Below are 24,086 nucleotides of genomic sequence, written 5' to 3'. Positions count from 1 at the left end.
CGCCAGGCTTAAGGGTGCGAAGTTACACTAGCGAAGTTACACCAGCGTCCGTTAGTGAATTTGCGAAGTAACGAAAATGCCCAACGCTAGCGAATTGACGCTAGCGTTAGGCGCTTAGTGAATTTGCCCCATGGTAAGGATTTATAGGGTTTACATGTCCTTTAATCTGCTACTGTTTAATCCCTTCATTTTCTCTTTTTGTTTCCCCTGTTTTCTTCTTCTCTCCTTTTCTCTTTAACCCTCTCTTATTCCTCCACCTTCTTTATCTGTTTAACACTTCTCTATCTTTTCTTCTTCTGTCCCAGCAATCTTCTCTCTCCTTTAATCCTCTATATATTTAACAATATTGTATTTTACCTCTGCATTGTATTGGCATGGAGAAGTGGAGAGGAGCAAAAGAAAGTTCCCGGGATTCAAAACAAATTAAGATTCGGATTTGGTTCGGCCGGGAAGAAGGATTCGGCCGAATCCGAATCCTACTGAAAAAGGCAGAATCCCGAATCAAATCCTGGATCCCTAATATAAAGATTTAGTAACAAAATTAAGTAAATAGGGTGAAAAATCTCCCCAATTCAGCCCAGTCCAGGTGCATAAATACAACAAAAACTCGAATGTGAGATTCTTCAACAAAAATATATCTACTGAGTTAGTAAAAGTAAAAAATATTCATCTGGACATGAGAGACAAGGCAGCCTAACGCGTTTTGTGCCTACTGGGCCACTTAATCATAAGCACTAGCCTAATAGCCTATAACTACGTGCCCCCCCAATTGGCACGAAACGCGTTAGGCCGTCTTGTCTCTCATAAATGTTTTTTTTTTTTTACTTTTATTAACTCAGTAGATATATTTTTGTTGAAGAATCTCACATTCGAGTTTTTGTTGTATTTATGCACCTGGACTGGGCTGAATTGGGGAGATTTTTCACCCTATTTACTTAATATTTACTTAAGTTTTTGCCAGGTTTGCGGTCGCTCCTCTCTGTGGCTCAGCAGTGAAAGGGCAGGTACATTTCTGAGCTTTCCCCGAATATTGTGCTTTAACAGGGTCAGCTGAGGTTTCACATCCTACTATTGACATGTACTGGAAAATATCCGTCGTGCGGCCAGGTCAATGAATGGCTTTCATGGAAGGTATTTCAATTTGGAACGACACCTGCCGTGTATAAAGTTACTGAATGCACCTTAAATGAATAATTAAACAATAAAAGCAGCTGAGCCGTGAGTGCGGTAGAGTGCATGCAGGAGGGATTTTTACTGTGGATCTATGATTAGTAAATTAAAACCATACTTCATTATTTATATTGGGTATCAATCAGATGTTAAGCCCTGATGAGTGGCACACTATGGGCAAATGGCACTGTCAGGTTACACGGCTATTATAGGGCTACCAATTGGCTATAAAATTATTTTGGTTTGTGTTATGGCAAAGCAATAAGAATGACCCATGAGTTGCCCACAAACACCCTGCAGGTGTTTTTATACTTATCCAGAAACTCATTATCCACAAAGCTCCGAATTACGGAAAGGCCGTCTACCATAAACGCCATTTCATCCAAATAATCCAGATCTTTAGAAATAATTTCCTTTTTCTGTGTAATAATAAAACAGTAACTTGTACTTGATCCCAACTAAGATATAATTAATCCTTATTGGAGGCAAAACCAGCCTATTGGGTTTATTTCATGTTTATATGATTTTCTAGTAGACTTAAGGTGTGAAGATCCAAATTACAGAAAGATCCATTATCTGGAAAGCCCCAGGTCCCGAGCATTCTGGATAACCGGTCCCTACCTGTAATAATAAAACAGTCGCTTGTATTTGATCCCAACTAAGATATAATTAATCCTTATTGGAGGCAAAACCAGCCTATTGGGTTTATTTCATGTTTATATGATTTTCTAGTAGACTTAAGGTGTGAAGTTCCAAATTACAGAAAGATCCATTATCTGGAAAGCCCCAGGTCCCGAGCATTCTGGATAACCGGTCCCTACCTGTAATAATAAAACAGTTGCTTGTACTTGATCCCAACTAAGATATAATTAATCCTTATTGGAAGCAAAACCAGCCTATTGGGTTTATTTTATGTTTACATGATTTTCTAGTAGACTTAAGGTATGAAGATCCAAAGGAAAGATCCATTATCTGGAAAACCCCAAGTCCCGAGCATTCCGGATAACAGGTCCCATACCTGTAATAATAAAACAGTAGCTTGTACTTGATCCCAACTAAGATATAATTAATCCTTATTGGAGACAAAACCAGTCTATTGGCTTTATTTCATGTTTATATGATTTTCTGGTAGACTTAAGGTATGAAGATCCAAATTATGGAAAGTTATCCGGAAAACCCCAGGTCCAAAGCATTCTGGATAACCGGTCCCATACCTGTAATGATAAAACAGTTGCTTGTACTTGATCCCAACTAAGATATAATTAATCCTTATTGGAGGCAAAACCAGCCTATTGGGTTTATTTCATGTTTACATGATCTTCTAGTAGACTTAAGGTATGAAGATCCAACAGAAAGATCCATTATCTGGAAAACCCCAAGTCCCGAGCATTCCGGATAACAGGTCCCATACCTGTAATAATAAAACAGTTGCTCGTACTTGATCCCAACTAAGATATAATCAATCCTTATTGGAGGCAAAACCAGCCTATTGGCTTTATTTCATGTTTATATGATTTTCTAGTAGACTTAAGGTATGAAGATCCAAATTATGGAAAGTTATCCGGAAAACCCCAGGTCCCGAGCATTCTGGATAACAGAATAATATATAACTGTATAGCAATTAGGAGGGGCAGGAAACTGAAAGGCAACGGGGACCCAATCTCAAAACTGTGGAAACATTCACTGCTCACATTACAACTGATCCATTGGAATATTTTCACGTTAAACTAAAAATTCCAGCTTTTGTGTTTCTTGTCGTTGTGCCAAACACTGAATTGCAGAGACTTGAGCTGAAATACTTTTACCATTTACAGAGATGAGGTTGGCTCTCGTTGGCACCAGTTATAAGTGAGAATCGTCACAGTCACACATTGTGCAGGGAATGTGAATGTTTTTATACAAAAGGTGACAATACAGTGATTTATTCATGTATAACGGCTTTGTAAACCTATAGCCTGCTAAAAATAATATCTAACTACACACACACACCAAAACAGCAAAAACCAGCCCCAAAAAACATTTAATACGAGCGTCATCATTACTTTTAGGACACTATATAATATTAGATCAAATACACAAGATTTAGGGGCATATTTATCAAGGGTAGAATTTCGAAAATCGATATTAAGTCGAAGTTTTTTGTGGCTGAACAGGCCGGTTTTCGATCGAATCAGGCCGTATTCGACCAAAATCGAATTGTACGAATCAAAGTAAAAGCGCATTCAAACGAATTTGAAGTTGAAGTTTTTCCTAAAAAAAATCAGATTTTTCACCAATTGACTCCAAATAGGTTGTAGGAGGTCCCCCATAGGCTAAAACAGCAATTCGGCAGGTTTTAGATGGCGAATGGTCGAAGTCAAATTTTTAAAGAGACGGAACATGATAAATTTCGATATTCGAATTTTTTCAAATTCGAATTGAATTTGGACTATTCCCTAGACGAAGTACACAATTACAAATATTATTTGTTGTAATGCATCTGATGCAATAGCACCATCTGGCATAGGGGGGCATTTATCAAAACTGTGCAAATTTGCCCATGAGCAGTAACCCATGACAACCAATCAAAATACTGCATTCATTGTTCTACTTGCAGCTGGCTTTAAAAAGCTAATCACTGATTGGTTGCTATAGGTAACTGTCCATGAGCAAATTTGCCCAGTGTTGACAAATGCGCCCCTGTGACTCTTCTCGACACCTAATATACAACCTAGCCCCCCACCATGCGCCATTTAGCTCTTCCCCTACCAGTTCTTGTTGAGGAAGAGGCTACGTACTGGGCGGGAACTCCGGCATCAATTAAACGCACACCCATTGATATTAATGCGCGTCAAATTGGCACCGGTTTGACACCCACGAATTGACGCCGGAGTAAAAATTTAAGCGAAACTGGACAAATTCGCCCATCACTACATACCTCCCAACTGACCTGTTTTTCGCGGGACAGCCCCGATTTTGAAAGCTCAACCCGAATTTCCCGACATTCTCTTGATCTCCTGCACTGAACAGCCAGAAAAAGATACAATGTTTCTTAAACGTAATTGGCTTTTGGCAGAGAGCCCAGAATATGTGGCAGGTGCACTTAGATACTTTTGTAACTATTTAAGATAAGCAAAGATACAATTGTAACAATTTGAGATAAGAAGGTCTCTTAGGGAAACTGACTTACAGCTTAAAGGGCAATTCACCTTCATTAGCAAAACTGTAATAATACATAAAAACCACAGAAATGTGTTCAAACTTTCATATCCTGCCAAATCTTATAAAATGAACATGATAATTAGGGGGTGTGGTCAAAATGGGTGTGGTCAAAAATTCCCATCGCGATACGTGCTGCAAATCTTTTTGTCTCTCTTTCTATTTCCAAAATGTTGGGAGGTGTGCAGCTATGGGATCCATCGTAAATCCCTTATCCAGAAAACTCCAATTTACAGGAAGGCCGTCTCCCATACTCCATTGTAATTCAATTCACATTTTAAAATGATTTTCTTTTTCTCTATTATAGTATCAGTACCTTGTATTGGAGGTGAACAATCCTACTATGCTTAATTAATGTTTAGATTATTTTTTTTTTTTTAGCAGACTTTAGGTATGGAGATCCAAATTATGAAAAACCCCCTTATCCAGAAAACCCACATCCCTAGCATTCCGGATAACAGGTCTCATACCTTGCAGAGGAGCAGGAAAGCCTGTATTTATGACAGTCTAAAATGTGTATATTTCTAACCTATTATTTAAAAGTGCTATTATTTTTCAACAACAGCCGCGTTCTTTATCTTCTGAGATGTTATGCCACAGAAAGAATATTTCCCATAATTTAAAAATAATGCGCTCACTTTCCCCTGGTGATGTTTTTCTACATTTTAAGTGGAAGGTTATTTTTTCCCTCCACCTTAAAGGAAGAGAACTCCGCAGACCCCGTTCCATATATTAGACTGTGGTGTTCTTAATAAATATTACTGCTGTTATTTCTTGTTCTTTGAAGAACGGCTTAAAGGAATAGTAACACCTAAGAATAAAGCGTTTTAAATCATTAAATATGTGCTGTTGCCCCCATGGCTACACAACAGCTTGTTTATATAAACTATAGTAGTACTTATCTGTTATCTACTGTGTATCCTGTGCTTGAATGGCTGCCCCCATGGCTACACAGCAGCTTGTTTATATAAACTATAGTAGTACTTATCTGTTATCTACTGTGTATCCTGTGCTTGAATGCCTGCCCCCATGGCTACACAGCAGCTTGTTTATATAAACTATAGTAGTACATATCTGTTATCTACTGTGTATCCTGTTCTTGAATGGCTGCCCCCATGGCTACACAGAAGCTTGTTTATATAAACTATAGTAGTACTTATCTGTTATCTACTGTGTATCCTGTGCTTGAATGGCTGCCCCCATGGCTACACAGCAGCTTGTTTATATAAACTATAGTAGTACTTATCTGTTATCTACTGTGTATCCTGTGCTTGAATGGCTGCCCCCATGGCTACACAGCAGCTTGTTTATATAAACTATAGTAGTACTTTTAATTACTTTAAAACACTTTAATCTTTTGGTGTTACTGTTCCTTTAAGCTCCAAGTAGAATTAATATCTGTTTCCAATGGCTGAACCCTTTACAAAAGGCCACACATTCTAACAAGACTTACCAGGCAGGATTCACTAGCACAGATCTCTTAATTTAAGCCCAGTGGAGCCAATAAAGACCATCATTTTATTTTACATTTCTCCCAGTGACCTCAAAGCAGGAGCTTATTTTTGAATTCTAGGCTTGGAGGAAAGTTTTGGTTGTATAAAAACCAGATGTACTGCCAGACAGAGCCTCCTATAGGCTGTCAGTCCACATCGGGGCTAACAAATATCCCTTAGATGATGTCCCCAAGAACTATTATGATGCTTGTGTTGCTTCCCAAGTCTTTTTGCATCTAAATGGGTAAAATATGTTCTTCTTTAAGAGATAAGGTGACCCTGTGAACCTACAGTTGACCAGCAGTCAAGTACGTTGCACATTGTGTTCATGTATTTAATAATGACCCTAAAATCATGTGTAAAGTTTGCACCAGTGTTTTGCACTTTGTCCAGTTTAACCCTCTGTATCTATTGTATTATAGCTAAAATTGCATTTTGCATTATCATTTAAAAGTGACCACTAATCCTGTATGAGCAATTAAACTCTGCCCTGCCAAGACCGGACTTGACTCCCACCAGCCAATTAGTAGCACTTATCCCTCTCAGATAATGGCCACAAACAGTGTGTTCCTACATGAGATGAGCCAGTGTGAGAATAAATGGCATAACACAAAGGGAAAAGGCTTCCCATCTCAACCTCAGCTGTAGGCGAGACCCTTTTTGTTAGAGAGATTCAAACAAAAATGTTGTATACGGTAGTTATTGAATGTCTTCTAATGTGTAGAAGTAAACTGTTTTAAAGCCGTTGGGGCCCATGCACAGAGGAACAGCCTCCACATTCACATGACAAAAACTTCTACAGGGGCCACTTTTTCCCTGTACCAAGGTGCAGAAATGCAGAGCGGGGGGTTGATCACAATGTTTGACCCCACCACATTCTTTCAGAGCTTCCACTCTGTCTTGGTATCAAGGATTAGGTAGGGGGCGCAATGGAGACCGATGAGGGAAGGGCGAGTCCTTGAGGCAGGAGCTGTATGTGCCTAGGAAACACACTAAGGCAGGGGTCCCCAACATTTTTTCCTCGTAAACCACATTTAAATGTAAAAAGACTTAGAGAGCAACACAATATGAACATTTCATGGTGATGCCAAAAAAGGGCTAAGATTGGCTGTTTGGTAGCCTCTATATGGACTGGTAGCCTACAGGAGACTCTGTTTGGCAGTACATCTGGTTTTTATGCAACCAAAACTTGCCTCCAAGCCTGGAATTCAAAAATAAGCTCCTGCTTTGAGGCCACTGGGAGCAACATCCAAAGGTTTGGTGAGCAACATGTTGCTCGAAAGCTACTGGTTGGGGAACACTGCATTAAGGAAAGGCAGGAACAGGTTGAAGAGGGCAAAGATCAGGACTGGACTAGACAGGAAGAAGAGGGCTAAGGTCAGGACAGGAGCAGACTAGAAGTATAGGACAGGACAGTGTGGGTGCAGATCAGGAGACAGGAGCAGACTAGAAGTATAAGACAGGACGGTGCGGGTGTAGCTCGGAAGCAGACTTGAGATCGGCAACAGGAGGACTGGATAGCGGAAGGAGACTGGAGCAGAATAGAGACTAGAGCAGAATAGCAAGAGGACTGGAGCGGATAGCAGGAGAGGACTGGAAAAAGTAGGGCAAGATGCAGAGCAAGACAAGGGAAGATATAGACAGGGTACAAGTCACAACAGAACAGGAAGCAGGAACCACAAAGGCAAGGTCAGGTCAAGTCAAGGCAGAATAAGGTTAAGGCAAGATCAGGTTTGTAGTGAGGAGCAAAGCAAGACTCAGAATAGCAAGGAAAGCTGAGCAGGGCAAGGTCAAGGCAAGGTTAAAGCAAGGAAATACCAAGGTTTAAAGCAGGACCGGAGCAGAACTGGAAGGGGAAGATAAGACAGCTAAAGACAAGACAAGGTTCAGAGCCAGGCAGGACAAGACAGGGAAGGGTTCAGACAAGACAAGATAAAATAAGACAAGGCAAAGCAGAATAGGAAGGAGGCTAGAACAGGAACCCGTAGGTAGGGACAATGCCGCACTGCTAGGATGGGAACCAAATACTCAGGTAAGGAGTGTTTGGAGGGCTGGTCCATTGTATGGGACTGAAACCCTTCAGATAATAAGCAGCCCAATTGCTTTATGTTACCTTCACCACCACCATACTCCATAGTATGGGATTGAGACCCTTCAGATAAAAAGCAGCCCAACTGCATTATGTTACCACCACCATACTCCATAGAATGGGACTGAACAACAAACACTGAAGAAGTTTGGTTTAGGTGGAACCAGACCATGTTCTAAATGCATGTAAGAAAACCTGGTACCTTCTGATTGCTGTGAGACTTTGGGAATGCTGGAAAAACCAAGTATCTTAGGAATCAAATCCATATCCCACAGAACTATAGTTCAAGTGACTTTCCAGGTGTTTTCCAGTTAGGACGGAACAGGCTAAATATTTATAAGTCTTTAGCATTTGCTCTTTTCTACTATGACTTCCATATATCCTTGAGACTGAACAGCCGCTTACATTATACAGTATATGGCTATTTCTAGGAAAATTATGAAATCCAGCGGCTTCAGTGAGCAAATGTATCATTTTGTATTAGACAGTTATTTATGCTTTACAGCACTAAAATTCTATTAAATGTCACTAACCACAGTTTGTTTCCATATTTTAAAATTTTTTTAAAATAAAAAATCATCTGGATTATTTTGGTACTTAGGGTTATCTTTAGAAATGGGAAAACCAGACTTTGTGGCTTGCTGCCTTTATTTATATAACAATGGAATGCTTGAGATATGGACATTCAGCTGTTTAACTACAGCTCATAGCTCCCCAACTGTCAGTGGGTGCTGTTACTACTAGTTTTAACTCTAAAAACTGAACGTTCACAGGTTCAGCAACACTCATGTAACGTATTACTGTCACCATCTAGCTCTACTGTCACTATCCTGTTCTACTCTCATCATCTAGCTCTACTGCCACCATCTTGCCCTACTGTCACAATCCTGTTCTACTCTCATCATCTAGCTCTACTGTCACCATCTAGCTCTACTGTCACAATCCTGTTCTACTGCCACCATCTAGCTCTACTGTCACCATCTAGCTCTACTGTCACAATCCTGTTCTACTATCATCATCTAGCTCTACTGTCACTATCCTGTTCTACTATCATCATCTAGCTCTACTGTCACAATCCTGTTCTACTGTCATCATCTAGCTCTACTGTCACTATCCTGTTCTACTATCATCATCTAGCTCTACTGTCACCATCTAGCTCTACTGTCACAATCCTGTTCTACTGTCACCATCTAGCTCTACTGTCACTATCCTGTTCTACTCTCATCATCTAGCTCTACTGTCACCATCTAGCTCTACTGTCACAAGCCTGTTCTACTCTCATCATCTAGCTCTACTGTCACAATCCTGTTCTACTGCCACCATCTAGCTCTACTGTCACCATCTAGCTCTACTGTCACAATCCAGTTCTACTGTCACCATCTAGCTCTACTGTCACTATACTGTTCTACTCTCATCATCTATCTCTACTGTCACCGTCTAGCTCTACTGTAACAATCCTGTTCTACTGTCACCATCTAGCTCTACTGTCACAATCCTGTTCTACTATCACCATCTAGCTCTACTGTCACAATCCTGTTCTACTATCATCATCTAGCTTTACTGTCACTATCCTGTTCTACTATCATCATCTAGCTTTACTGTCACTATCCTGTTCTACTATCATCATCTAGCTTTACTGTCACTATCCTGTTCTACTGTCACCATCTAGCTCTACTGTCACAATCCTGTTCTACTATCACCATCTAGCTCTACTTTCACCATCTAGCTCTACTGTCACAATCCTGTTCTACTGTCATCATCTAGCTCTATTGTCACTATCCTGTTCTACTACCATCATCTAGCTCTACTGTCACAATCCTGTTCTACTGTCATCATCTAGCTCTACTGTCACTATCCTGTTCTACTATCATCATCTAGCTCTACTGCCACCATCTAGCTCTACTGTCACTATCCTGTTCTACTATCATCTTCTAGCTCTACTGTCACCATCTAGCTCTACTGTTACAATCCTGTTCTACTGTCATCATCTAGCTCTACTGTCACTATCCTGTTCTACTATCATCATCTAGCTCTACTGTCACCATCTAGCTCTACTGTCACAATCCTGTTCTACTGTCATCATCTAGCTCTACTGTCACTATCCTGTTCTACTATCATCTTCTAGCTCTACTGTCACCATCTAGCTCTACTGTTACAATCCTGTTCTACTGTCATCATCTAGCTCTACTGTCACTATCCTGTTCTACTATCATCATCTAGCTCTACTGTCACCATCTAGCTCTACTGTCACTATCCTGTTCTACTATCATCATCTAGCTCTACAGTCACAATCCTGTTCTACTGTCATCATCTAGCTCTACTGTCACTATCCTGTTGTACTATCATCATCTAGCTCTACTGTCACAATCCTGTTCTACTGTCACCATCTAGCTCTACTGTCACAAGCCTGTTCTACTCTCATCATCTAGCTCTACTGTCACCATCTAGCTCTACTGTCACAATCCTGTTCTACTGCCACCATCTAGCTCTACTGTCACCATCTAGCTCTACTGTCACAATCCTGTTCTACTGTCACCATCTAGCTCTACTGTCACTATCCTGTTCTACTCTCATCATCTATCTCTACTGTCACTGTCTAGCTCTACTGTCACAATCCTGTTCTACTGTCACCATCTAGCTCTACTGTCACTATCCTGTTCTACTCTCATCATCTAGCTCTACTGTCACCATCTAGCTCTACGGTCACAAGCCTGTTCTACTCTCATCCTCTAGCTCTACTGTCACCATCTAGCTCTACTGTCACAATCCTGTTCTACTGCCACCATCTAGCTCTACTGTCACCATCTAGCTCTACTGTCACAATCCTGTTCTACTATCATCATCTAGCTCTACTGTCACTATCCTGTTCTACTATCATTATCTAGCTTTACTGTCACCATCTTGCTTTACTGTCACCATCTAGTTCTGCTATTACCATCTATATTTACCTAGACGTCTGCTTTACAGGGACTCATTATGTGCATGGTCCATGGCAGTCACCCCCTTTTTTTCATCACCTAAAGACAACTCAGTCACTCCTTTGGTTGGTTTGTTATCCTTTAATGTCAATTTCAAATAGCTTTATATAAAATACCTCCTGTTGTTATATAAGAGAATAGTTTCAAAGTTACAAGCGAGTTTCATGGCCATATAAAGGCACAAGGACAGCGAGGAGTTCCATCACCATATAAAGAAATGAGGCTTTTATACAGCGCATGGAATTCTGAGGTGTCACTGATTCACGTGACTGATTACCTCACTAGGTGCTGATGACATCACTAAACACCATTTATAAGGCCATACTAATAACTAACTAGTAATTAATTGCATTCATCTTCCCGTGCTGCTGCTGCTTCACCCTGGTCTATGTGTTATTGCCTGAATGGAAGATTACCCAGTACTGTCTCTGTTCTATCGTTTCTTTGCAGTTTATAAAACGACATCGAGGGATATTTTTGCTATTCTAAAAAATTTCAGACGGAGCTGTCACGGGGGTTAGTAAGAGCAGCGGGACTCTAAGACAATATTATGTTCGACATTTGCTGGGATTGTTCTAGTGTGTCGCTACCCAGTGTCTCTAAAGAAATGATCCGAGATCTCCCCCACTGACACAGTTCTGCTGCGGCTGACAGAGAAGTAAATGCCACCAACACTGGCTGCCAGCGTCTAAGTGACAGTTAGTGGAACCAGCTCAGCTGGGCCTGACAGAACTGGGTGCATGCCAGCTCCATACACTTCAGCAGTGCCACGCTCAGCCTGAACCGACAGGGTGCTACTAGCTTGTGGCACATACAATTGTGTCCCCTGTCTGACATGTATAATATAAAGAGACAGGCCTGCTCTATGTCTGGCTGGGTGTTCTCTGCCAGTAACATAACAGAACTGCCCCGAGTGTTGTAACAAGTGTTTTATATATATATATATATATATATATATATATATATATATATATATATATATTATATATATATATATATACTACCGATGGAAGTAGAACTTATTATTGGGGTGCAAAATCTGTGCAGTTTCAAAGTCATGTAGCAAGCTGTAGTGTTTCTATGCTGGCAGCTCTCTCTTTCTCTGTGCAACTGTCAGGGCTGGATTTAAATGGGCTGTTCACCTTTAAATGAACTTAGGGAGGATCATTTATCTCATTATTTTCTAAAAATACTCCGCAAGGGTTTTTTTTTTTACCTTTATTTTTCAACACATTTCCTGAAAATCTCCTGTGCGGGAAAAAAAAAGTAGTGAAAAAAACAAATTGTACAAATCAGATTTTTTTCAGATTTTTGGTTGAATACCACAAAATCTTGCACGAAACCCAGCACAGATCAAGATATCTTCAGGAATTCTCTCATTGACCTATATGCAACCTCTGCAGTTCTAAGATTTCGGATTTTAAAGTAAAAAAAAAACATTTTTTGGGGTTTTTGGCATTCGGAGTTTAATACATAATGTAACCCCCTTAGTATGCTGTAGAGAGTAATATTCTGAGACAAGTCGTCATTAGTCATCATTTTGTATTATTTGTGGTTTTCGAATTCATTTGCTCTCCGGTTTGCAGTTTCAGCAGCTATCTGGTTGCTAGGTTCCCATTTAAGCTAGCAACCAGGCAGTGGTTTGAAAAAGAGACATGAATATGAATAGCAGAGGGCCTAAAAAAAAAGATAAGTTACAATAGGAATAGAATCGACTGCAGGAGTCAGTGACCCCCATTTGAAACCTGGAAAGAGTCAGAATAGGAAGGCAAATGCTTAAAAAAAAAAAAAAAAAAATGAAGACCAATTGAAACATTGCTGAGAAGTGGTCATTCTATAACATATTAAAAGTAAACCTGAAGGTGAACCACCCGTTTAAGGGCAGAGGAGAAGTCATTTTCTTTTTTTTTTCTCCTTTCTTAAAACTCTTTTCTGCCGCCCCACATTACCCTATAAATATCCGGGGCATTGTTTATTGCAAGAGCATTTTAAGGGAAATTAAAAATCCGATAGGCTAGACTGTTTAGGGGGGTTCAGAGCTTAGATTACCGGTCACCAATTTGCTGCCAGAGATGCTCCTGGAAGCTCAACCTGGAGCTCAGTAAGAGGTTCACCTTTGAGTTAAGTTTTAGGGGGTTAAATTCCGAATTTATCTCAATAATTTTTGCTACAAACTCCAATCAAATCCGCTCGGGTTTTTTACGCGTATTTATTATTACATTTTCCCGAAAATTTGATTTGCGGTTAAAAAAAAAAATAGCGTTTTTTTTTTTTCAGCCAATGTTCGCGATTTTTCCTTAATTTTCACCCGAAAACTTCAGGGTATTGCAAGAAATCCAGCGCACATCAAACAACCATGGGGACTTGTCCCATTCACTTATATGCAACCTCGACAGATGCCGGATTTTCAGATTCGGACTTTTTCATCCTCGGGTTTTTAATGATTTTTGGAAAATTTGTGATTTTTTAAAAGTCTGATTTTATCCAAAAAAAGTCACAAATTTTTCATGATTTTTGCATTCGGAGTAGTAAACAACCCTCTTAGTATGTTATAGAATGACTTATTTTAAGCAACTTTGCAATTGACCTTCATTTTTAATCTTTTATAATGTTTTTATTATTTGCCTTCTTCTTCTTCTGACTCTTTCCAGCTTTCAAATGGGGGTCACTGACCCCATCTAAAAAACAAATGCTCTGTAAGGCTACAAATGTATTGTTATTGCTACTTTTTATTACTCATCTTTCTATTCAGGCCTCTCCTATTCATATTCCAGTCTCTTATTCAAATCAGTGCATGGTTGCTAGGGGAATTTGGACCCTAGCAACCAGATTGCTGAAATTACAAACTGGAGAGCTGCTGAATAAAAAGCTAAATAAGTCAAAAACCACAAATAATAAAAAATTAAAACCAATTGCAAATAGTCTCAGAACATCCCTCTCTACAGCTACTTTAAAGGAACACTCCATGGAGGAAGACTTCAGCCATTGAGTGGTATTGTTGGTTTACTGCATCATTGCATCAGCTGCATTAATACTGGCCCTTGTCTGTGTTTAGGATCCCAGAGAGCCTCCTCCATTGCAGCCTCACGTCTGGAACAGGCCATGTCGGAGATAACCATGCACAGTAGCACCCAGAGGCAGGGGCCAATGCAGCAATGGGTAACCCTAGAACAAATCTGGCTACTTGCGGGTAAGTGTAAGCTCTTTAACACTTTAATTAGTCAGCTGTATGGTAAATACATATGCACTCAAGTGTAGAGGGCCAGTAAGGCTTTAAAACCTGGCCTATGAGCTGTGATTTATAGTTGGACCTTTGGAAAATCACTTAAAGCAAGATTACATTATTAGCACAGGGTTTTCCCTTGAAATTTCCCTGGAGTTTTCCAGATAATGGATCTTTCCGTAATTTGGATCTTCATACCTTAAGTCTACTAGAAAATCATGTAAACGTGAAATAAAGCCAATAGGCTGGTTTTGCCTCCAATAAGGATTAATTATATCTTAGTTGGGATCAAGTACAAGTTTTATTATTACACAGACAAAGGAAATTATTTTATAAAAAATTGATTATAATGGAGTCTATGAGAGGTGGCCATCCCATAATTCGGAGCTTTGTGGATAACGGGTTTCCGGATAACAGGTCCCATACCTGTACAGCATCTCAAACATCTAACTATTGCACCCATTTGGTGGTGGCGGAAGTTGGGGTGCTTTTCTATTACATACAGCTAATGTATGTAATACATTGTGGCCCATGTCTACTAACACACAGCAACCAATCTCCTAACTAATGAATGTTGCCTGCTGATTGGTTGCTGTGAGTTACTAGAAAAAGAGAACTGTCGATTTTTCTGATAACCAATAGCAGCGCCAGTTCTGCATCTCTGGAAAAATGTGCTGCAGGTCACCTCAAAACCCCAGCATGGAATTTCACATGGAGAATATTTCCAGAATATCACTTATGCATAGTTTTTAGAAAGGAAAAAGACAAGGTGATTTAATGTATATTTGGCTGAATCAAAATATATCTGGTTTGGAGCACTACCTACCCATCTTCCTCTGAGAAATATATAAATATAATGTGAGTTGGATTTTCAGTCCCCTTGAAAGACATTCCAATATATTTGAGAATATCATATTTAAATGGAGGCCATAATAATCTATTGCATCTCTCTTACCATCGATTAATGTTAGTTTGGACACAGAGGAGCAATTATTTCCTATAACTAAACACACAAGATAATCAGCACATCCACATAAAATATAATAAGATGGAATTGACTGTTACAATTAGATATTAAAATAATGGATGGTTAGAACAGTTTTTAATTTAATAAAACAGCAAGAAGAGGCTGAAATTATCAGGGGAAGTCAATCCATCTAAAGTAATGGCTATAGGAAGCCAAGAAATGAGCCCCACAGGTCCAGATTCATCAAAGGTTTAATTGCAGCTTATTGTTACTCATGTCATGAGATAAATCTTATCTGTTCTGAAAGAGATAAAATGTATGTATTATTTGGCATAGTAGGGAGAGATGGTGCCTATAGTAACAGTGGATAATAGTCTCTGGGAAGGGAGTGTGACTGTGGGATAGCAGGTATAGTAGGGAGAGATGGTGCCTATAGTAACAGTGGGATAATAGTCTCTGGGAAGGGAGTGTGACTGTGGGATAGCAGGTATAGTAGGGAGAGATGGTGTCTATAGTAACAGTGGATAATAGTCTCTGGGAAGGGAGTGTGACTGTGGGATAGCAGGTATAGTAGGGAGAGATGGTGCCTATAGTAACAGTGGGATAATAGTCTCTGGGAAGGGAGTGTGACTGTGGGATAGCAGGTATAGTAGGGAGAGATGGTGCCTATAGTAACAGTGGATAATAGTCTCTGGGAAGGGAGTGTGACTGTGGGATAGCAGGTATAGTAGGGAGAGATGGTGTCTATAGTAACAGTGGATAATAGTCTCTGGGAAGGGAGTGTGACTGTGGGATAGCAGGTATAGTAGGGAGAGATGGTGCCTATAGTAACAGTGGATAATAGTCTCTGGGAAGGGAGTGTGACTGTGGGATAGCAGGTATAGTAGGGAGAGATGGTGTCTATAGTAACAGTGGATAATAGTCTCTGGGAAGGGAGTGTGACTGTGGGATAGCAGGTATAGTAGGGAGAGATGGTGCCTATAGTAACAGTGGATAATAGTCTCTGGGAAGGGAGTGTGACTGTGGGATAGCAGGTATAGTAGGGAGAAATGGTGTCTATAGTAACAGTGGATAATAGTCTCTGGGAAGGGAGTGTGACTGTGGAATAGCAGCTATAGTAGGGAGAGATGGTGTCTATAGTAACAGTGGATAATAGTCTCTGGGAAGGGAGTGTGACTGTGGGATAGCAGGTATAGTAGGGAGAGATGGTGCCTATAGTAACAGTGGATAATAGTCTCTGGGAAGGGAGTGTGACTGTGGGATAGCAGGTATAGTAGGGAGAAATGGTGTCTATAGTAACAGTGGATAATAGTCTCTGGGAAGGGAGTGTGACTGTGGAATAGCAGCTATAGTAGGGAGAGATGGTGTCTATAGTAACAGTGGATATTAGTCTCTGGGAAGGGAGTGTGACTGTGGGATAGCAGGTATAGTAGGGAGAGATGGTGCCTATAGTAACAGTGGATAATAGTCTCTGGGAAGGGAGTGTGACTGTGGGATAGCAGGTATAGTAGGGAGAAATGGTGTCTATAGTAACAGTGGATAATAGTCTCTGGGAAGGGAGTGTGACTGTGGAATAGCAGCTATAGTAGGGAGAGATGGTGCCTATAGTAACAGTGGATATTAGTCTCTGGGAAGGGAGTGTGACTGTGGGATAGCAGGTATAGTAGGGAGAAATGGTGTCTATAGTAACAGTGGATAATAGTCTCTGGGAAGGGAGTGTGACTGTGGGATAGCAGGTATAGTAGAATTCGATATTCGAATTCGTAGGGATTTCACCTCAAGGGTCGAATTCGAGGGTTTATTAACCCTCGATATTCGACCCTTAGTAAATGTGCCCCTTAGTCTTAAATGCAGAAGAATAAATCTAAAACAGCAATGGGATCTCTTATCCAAAAACCTGATATCCAGAAAGATCTGAATTACAGGAAAGCCATCTCCCATAAACAAATCCGACAGACCCAGGGTCAGACCGGGGTTCTTGAAGGGGGGCTTTGCAGCTGAATGGGGGTCCCCCAGTCTGACGCTGGACAGGCCTCAGGCAGCAAAGGGAGAGAGAGCGAGAAACAATAGCTAAATGGTGAGTAGACTAAACAGACAATAAGGAAATGACAAATGCAGTTCTAATATAGACGTGTTTTATATCGGGGGTTTCAGCGCTGCTGCACATTTGCAATTAAACACCTTATGATACATGTTGAATAATGAGGCCAAAGTCATTACGTTAATCACAGCTGCTCATCTTGGAAGAAATTATTATTATCACGGTTTTTCAGAATGATTTTGTAGGCGGGAGAGTTATTTCCGTCATTCTAATGGATACTTTGCCCCCCACATGTCCAGAAAATACAACATAAAAGTCCATATATGAGTCATGAATACAGCTGAAACCGTCATTAACATAGATGAGATGAAAGAGAATGGGAATGAGCATGCTCTTTGGGATATTGCTGAACTACAGCCTTGCCTAGGGTTCCCACCTGTCTGGTTTTGAACTGGAGAGTCATGACTTTACACCGGCTGTCCGGTTCGAAAATACCTGCCCGGTCTTCAGATGTCTAAAAAAACCTGGCAAGCCTGTTACCTGCTTTTTTGAGCTTGTGGCCAATCACGGGCTGCTATGCTGCAGGCCCGCCTCTTTGTGTCACAGGCCCAGCCCTTTACATCACTGGCCCGCCCCTTCTCGTCATTGGCCCCGCCTCTGACATCACAGTTACCGCCGGGTTTCCGAATGTAGGTGGTAACTATTGCCTTGCCGCTTTTTGTGCTAGTGGCCCCTTAGGGAAAAGTGCATATATGTGACAAATTATAATATAGCAGCCTATACATCAGCAATGCCCAGAATATGCCCCCAGCTGTTATTGAACTGCAAATATACTTTCGGTATAATTTAGAGAGTGATATTCTGAGACAATTTGCAATTGGTTTTTATTATTTGTGGTTTTTGAGTTATTTAGCTTTTTATTCAGCGCCATTCCAGTTTGCAATTTCAGCAATCTGGTTGCTAGGGTCCAGATTACCCTAGCAACCATGCATTGATTTGCATATGAATAGGAGCGGTCTTAACAGAAAGATGAGTGATAAAAAAAATTAGCAATAACTACATTTGTAGCCTTATAAGGGTAGGACTACACGGACGTTTTAGGCGCGTTCTGTCGTGCTGCGACAAAATGCCTGCAGCAAGTCGCATGCAACGGAAATAAGGTAAGTGAATGCATTGTTGCATAGTGTCGCAGCGTTGATCCAATGCGACACGACTCTGTAGGATGCAGACACAGCATCTGCATCTGACAGTCGTGTCGTGTCGGATCAACGCTGCGATTTCATCCGACATTTCTATCTCTAACCTTATCTCCGTATCTCCTTTTCTGGTTGGGGTGGGGAAAAATCGCCAGGCAGGTGGGAGTGGCCCAGTCTGACCATACTTATGTTTTTTAAAAAAAAAAAATTCCCATTGGGTCATTGATTTATTCCTGCGGCAGCAAAAATAGTTATAAAGTAGGGATGCACCGAATCCAGGATTTGGCTCAGTATTTGGCGACGATTTGGCCATTTTCAGCAGGATTCGGATTTGGACAAACCAAATCCGAATCCTTTTAATCTTGTGACTTTTTGTCACAAAACAAGGAAGTAAAAAAATTTCTAGCCATGCACCGCATGCAATTTTCCCCCTCACTGTTTTGCATATGCAAATTAGAGTTTGGATTTGGTTCGGTATTCGGCCGAATCTTTCACAAAGGATTCAGGGGTTCGGCCGAATCCAAAATAGTGCATCCCTACTATAAACATATGTATATATCTAGAAATCGATACAGAGGTGTGGGATTTAGGGCTCTTACTCATGAGCGTTTTTACCTGCGCTCCCCTGCGTTCTGTTTTTCGGCGTTCAGCCGCAGGGGAGCGCAGGAATAGACGCATTTCATTATTTCAAACGCAGGAAAAATGCAACTATTCCTGCGCTCCCCTGCGTCTGAACGCCGAAAAACGGAACGCAGGGGAGCGCAGGTAAAAACGCTCATGACTAAGAGCCCTAACGTGGGTCTGTTTGGGATACACAGTGGCCCTAGGTGTCCAGCCATCATCTCCTTGCATTGGACCTAGGAGCTTGCAATTAAACACTGGCGTCTGTTAACAAATGATACGACTGAGCTGTTGATTGTATATTTGTTGCCTTTAATTTCCTAGCGGAGCTTTTCATGGAGCAGCGCGAGCTGAAAGAAGCGGGGTTCTGCCTCCAGGAGGCTGCCAGCCTATTCCCCACATCACACACTGTGCTGTACATGCGTGGGAGGCTCGCTGAGACGAAAGGCTGTTTGGAGGAGGCCAAGCAATTGTATGACGAGGCGCTGGCAGTGAATCCAGATGGAGGGAGAATTATGCACAGCCTGGTGAGTTTGTACATTCCCGGCCTCAATCCCTGCAGGAGCTCAGGGGAGGCTGCAGCTTGGGCTGCCATTGTTGCATTGATTGGATGAGAATAGAAAGAGAGTATTATTAGAACTCGCAAGTAATGATCGTACTCAAGAAAATGTCAATTCCCTTGGTGGGTTAATGCAACAGCGCAGGGTTAAGTGCTTGTTTCTGGATTAACCCATTCAGCTTTTTGTGTGTGTGTTTTTTATATATATAGCTTGCGGCATGTCATTGAGTGACAGTGCAGTCTGCAGCATGCCGCAACAGTAGCTGAATTTTTTCTAAGCCACACAGGAATTGGCTGTGATGTCTCAGGGGGTATGTGCCAAACTAAGGGCTCAGTTATAACCTCCAGGTGCAAAAAGCAGATGCAGTGATCACCCCTTAGAGCTTTTACACTTTTCCCTGAATAACCCCTTTTATCCTTAATGGTAAATTGGGCAGGGGAGGGATTGTAGATCAAAGGGGATGTTCCTGTTCACATTAACTGTTAGTATGATGTAGAGAGGGATATTCTGAGACGATTTGAAATGTGTCTTCATTTTTTATTATTTGTGGTTTCTGAGTTATTTAGCTTTTTATTCAGCAGCTCTGCAGTTTGTAATTTCAGCCATCTGGCTGCTAGGGTCCAAATTCCCCTAGCAACCATGCATTGATTTGAATAAGAGACTGGAATATGAATAGGAGAGACCTGAATAGAAAGAGGAGTAATAAAAAGGAGCAATAACAATACGTGTAGCCTTAAAGTGGCCATAGATACACAGATCCTATCGATACGAATCGAGGATTCATACGATTATCGGATCGTGTGTGGCGTGTGCCGACATCTTTCATCCGGCGGAGATCGGTCGTTTGGTCGATCCGTCAGGTTTGATTTTGACCCGACCAATCCCGCCGGAGCCCATGGAACATCGTAATATAATCGTTCGGCCATACGGGGAAAGATCCGCTCGTTTGGCAATGTTGCCAAACGAGCGGATCTTTGCGTCTATCGCCACCTTTACAGAGCATTTGTTGTTTTTAGATGGGGTCAGTGACCCCCATCTGAAAGCTGGAAAGAGTCAGAATAAGACGATAAAAAATAATTCGAAAACTATAAAATAGAAATAATGATGGCTAATTGAAAAGTTGCTGAGAATTGGCCATTCTATAACTAAAAGTTAACTTAAAGGTGATCCACCTTAATACTTATATAAGTAATTTGAAGGCAATTCCAGGAGAAGTAAAGCCTCTATGGTGCTTTTAGCCCCAGTGCACAGGCCTCCGCCCCTCCCTGACCTCATCACTGACATCATTTCTAACCTCCCCAAGAGCTGCGCGGTGGCCTTATTCCTAAACTTGGCACCCAGGAGCGTATATTGACAGCGCTATATAAATAAATGATGATGATGAAGTGATGATGCACACACTAGCCCAGAAGCCCAGGTCAGCTTCCATTTGCCATGTGCCTGCTTGCCTACACTTTATATTGTTCTTGTCCTTCACCCTGATCTCTTGTGTATATATATATATATATATATATATATATATATATATATAATATATATATAGGTGGTCATGTGCATTTAACTTGGACTCATTGGGATCCATTATTATGGGAGATTACTTGTAAAATATGGCGTTAGTCTGGTTTGGGGGACAAAGAAGCCAAGAAACATTGGCACGATTATCATCAATGAATAACTATACATTAAATTGCAGGCTGTTGCTCATATTTGTATGTTTTAGTTGGATTTTAAGCACATAACAAACATTGTTAGAGAGTCATGGTCTATTCATATGGTGGAACTGGTTGTTCTTGGCCTCAGGAGAAGAGGACTGAGCAACATTATTCATGTCCTCTGGGTTGTTTCAGGGAAGAAGTTTGTTGTTGCAGTTGGTGTGAAAAGGTGAAAGAGTTTCAGTATAAACTTGGATTTCAAGATCAGAACATGTCACTATAATGGGTTTAGTAATAAAACACAACTGTCCACTGGTATCAGAACCTGTTCAACCACGTACCTCCAAACTGCTGGAAACATACTATGTCCCTACTGAGTGCTCCTAGTTGGGGTACAGCCTAAGGGGTAGATTCACTAACAGGCGAATTTTCACCAGCGTCACACAACTCGCACCAGTTTGCCAGGCGCAAATGCGCTACGACTACGCCTGTTCACTATAATGCGGAGTTTCGTCCTGGGCGCCGAACGCTGGCGACTTTTCGCCAGCATTACTTTGGCTGTGCGAGCATTTCTCAGCGAAGATGCGCCAGTGTTCATTTGTGCCTAGCGAAAATTCACGGTGATCTTGCGCTTAGGTCAATTTGCATATTGGGGTCATTTAAAGTTGTACGGACGTCTTTATTAAAAATGTTGGTGCAAATGCTTGAAGTTACCACTTTCTATTACACATGCCCAGGGAACCTTAATAATAAACCGGTTACCCAAAAAAAGTTTGTTAGGACTTAAAAAAAGGAAAAGCCGCCAGCGTTTTTGGAACTTTAATGGCTAGGATATGATGTAAGTGATTGGAAGAAGAAGATCTTGTAAGCACTTCTCCTGGTCTAAGGTGAAGTCAAATCTGGCGAAAGAGGTAACGTTCAATAAAATCAACACTTTACTGAATTTGCAGAGTAACGACCTTTCGCCAGAGTGAAAAGTCGCCTGGCGATAGAGTGCGAACGAACGTTAACAACGGTCTCTTTCGCTAGCGAATTAAAGGCTGCACCTGTTAGTGAATTAGCGATGTCCCTGCGGGTGGCAACGCTGGCGAATTGTCCCTAGTGTTAGCCACTTCACCCTTTAGTGAATCCACCCCGAAATGTCAGTAAATCAATGTCAGTGTCAAGCCCAATACCCAGATATTAGTAAACAGCTAGGCTACTATGTGGCTTCAGTTGTGAGAGCTGCTCACATGATACATTATGATGACTGGTGGTATCAAGTGTCCTCTCAAACTCAGGGGAATTGAGAATTGTTCAATACTATGCGGATTATTGTTGTATAAAAACACTGTAGTAGCAGAGTCATTCGGTAGAGAGTCAGGATGTGAGTTTTCTATGGAACATTTAGAAAAGCTTTAATATTATTTTAGACAATAATGAAATTGGCCTGTGGTTAAAGATAAGAGGAAAGTAGCAATGTGGACAATTATCCATGCTCCAGTAGCCTATGTATAGAATGATCAGAACCTATGAATGATCTGTTGCAATTAGAATCTTAAAACCAAATGTCTGATTGGTCGCTGTGTTTCTGTGTATTCATTTTTCTACATAACCCCAAATGCTGTTACCACATTGGTGCATTGGAATTGCTGAGAGGCGTCACTGCATAGTACAATGACATTCTCAACAGTTCCATGATTCTTACTTTGTGTCAACAGTGTGGGAAAGGCCATGGGGCAAATTCACTAAAGGACGAAGCGCCTAATGCTAGCGTTAATTTGCACCCTTACGCCTGGCGAATTTGTGCAACGGACGTAACTACGCAAATTCACTGACGCTACCTTTTACGCCAGACTTCCTTCGCCACCTCAAACCAGGCGAAGTGCAATAGAGTAGATAGGGATTGCTTCAAAAAAAGTTAAAAAATTTCCTAAGTCCCAAAAAACCTAGCGTTTTTTCTTTTTTTATGGGTGATCGACTGAAAAAGATCGATTTTTTTTTGGGGGTACCCTCCTTCCCCCCTACATTTCCTAACATATGGCACCTTAACTAGACAGTGGGCACATGTGTAGGGCAAAATAACACCTCTATTTTATTTTATGAAGCTTTCCCAGGCTTGTGTAGTGTAATGTATTTGCTGCTACATATACGTCCATTGTACTTTAACTTGACGCCGTATGCAAATAAGGCATCGCTAGCGTAACTTCGCTTTGCTTGACGAATTAACGCTAGTGCAACTTCACTACCATTCGCCTCCCTGAGCGCAACTTCGGATTATAGTGAATTAGCGGCACCCTGGCGAAGTGCGGCGAAGCCTGCGCTAGCGCAACTTCGCAGGTTAGTGAATTTGCCCCTATGTCTTCTTTCAGAACTATAATGCCTCTGTATACACTGAGGTCCATAAAAAATGGGCTTGCAGTGACAGGTGTTAAAAAACTTTACTAGCCTTCCTAGAGCCTTGACTTCAACCCAGTGGAATGCATTGGAACTCTGATATAAGCCAGGTCTGATCCTAAACATCAGTTCCCAATGGAAGCAAATCCCACCAACAGTGTCCCAAAATCTAATGGAAAGCCTTCCCAGAAGAGTGAAGAGTCTTATAGAAGCAGAAGACCAACTTCATATTAATATTGTTGATTTTGGAATGAGATGTTGGTCAGGAAATTGCCCCCATACTTTTTGCCATTGAATGGATTCTTCATTGGTCTATGCATTACCCTTAGTCAAAGGACACTAGCTGAATGAAATTCAGTCCACAAGGAGTATTTCATTTGAGTGGTTCTTGTTTTGTGTGAAAGGCAGGGAATTCTTTTAGTGTTTAGGATAGTCCTTCAAGCTTCAATTACAGCATGAAATTAAGGAATATGATCAGGCATGTGGGTACAGTTGTTTTGTCTTCTTCATAATGCCTCTTTA

General features: G+C 41.0%; 1 protein-coding gene across 3 annotated transcripts in view; it reads left to right on the top strand.

Moving 5' to 3' along the window:
• Positions 1 to 24,086, top strand: part of ttc7a.L (tetratricopeptide repeat domain 7A L homeolog) — a 212,277-nt gene that overhangs the window by 157,277 nt on the left and 30,914 nt on the right. For 2 of the 3 annotated variants that reach the window (XM_041562488.1, XM_041562489.1), the window contains exons 18-19: positions 13,984 to 14,118; positions 19,301 to 19,503. In XM_041562488.1, the coding sequence (XP_041418422.1) occupies positions 13,984 to 14,118; positions 19,301 to 19,503 (338 nt within the window). The remainder of the gene's footprint in view (positions 1 to 13,983; positions 14,119 to 19,300; positions 19,504 to 24,086) is intronic. The other variant, XM_041562490.1, reaches the window with a different exon arrangement.

The sequence above is a fragment of the Xenopus laevis genome, chromosome 5L (genome assembly GCF_017654675.1).
Source record: "Xenopus laevis strain J_2021 chromosome 5L, Xenopus_laevis_v10.1, whole genome shotgun sequence".
In the NCBI taxonomy this organism is placed as follows: domain Eukaryota; kingdom Metazoa; phylum Chordata; class Amphibia; order Anura; family Pipidae; genus Xenopus; species Xenopus laevis.
Note: the sequence above shows the minus strand (reverse complement) of the source record. Positions and strands in the feature narration are given on the sequence as shown.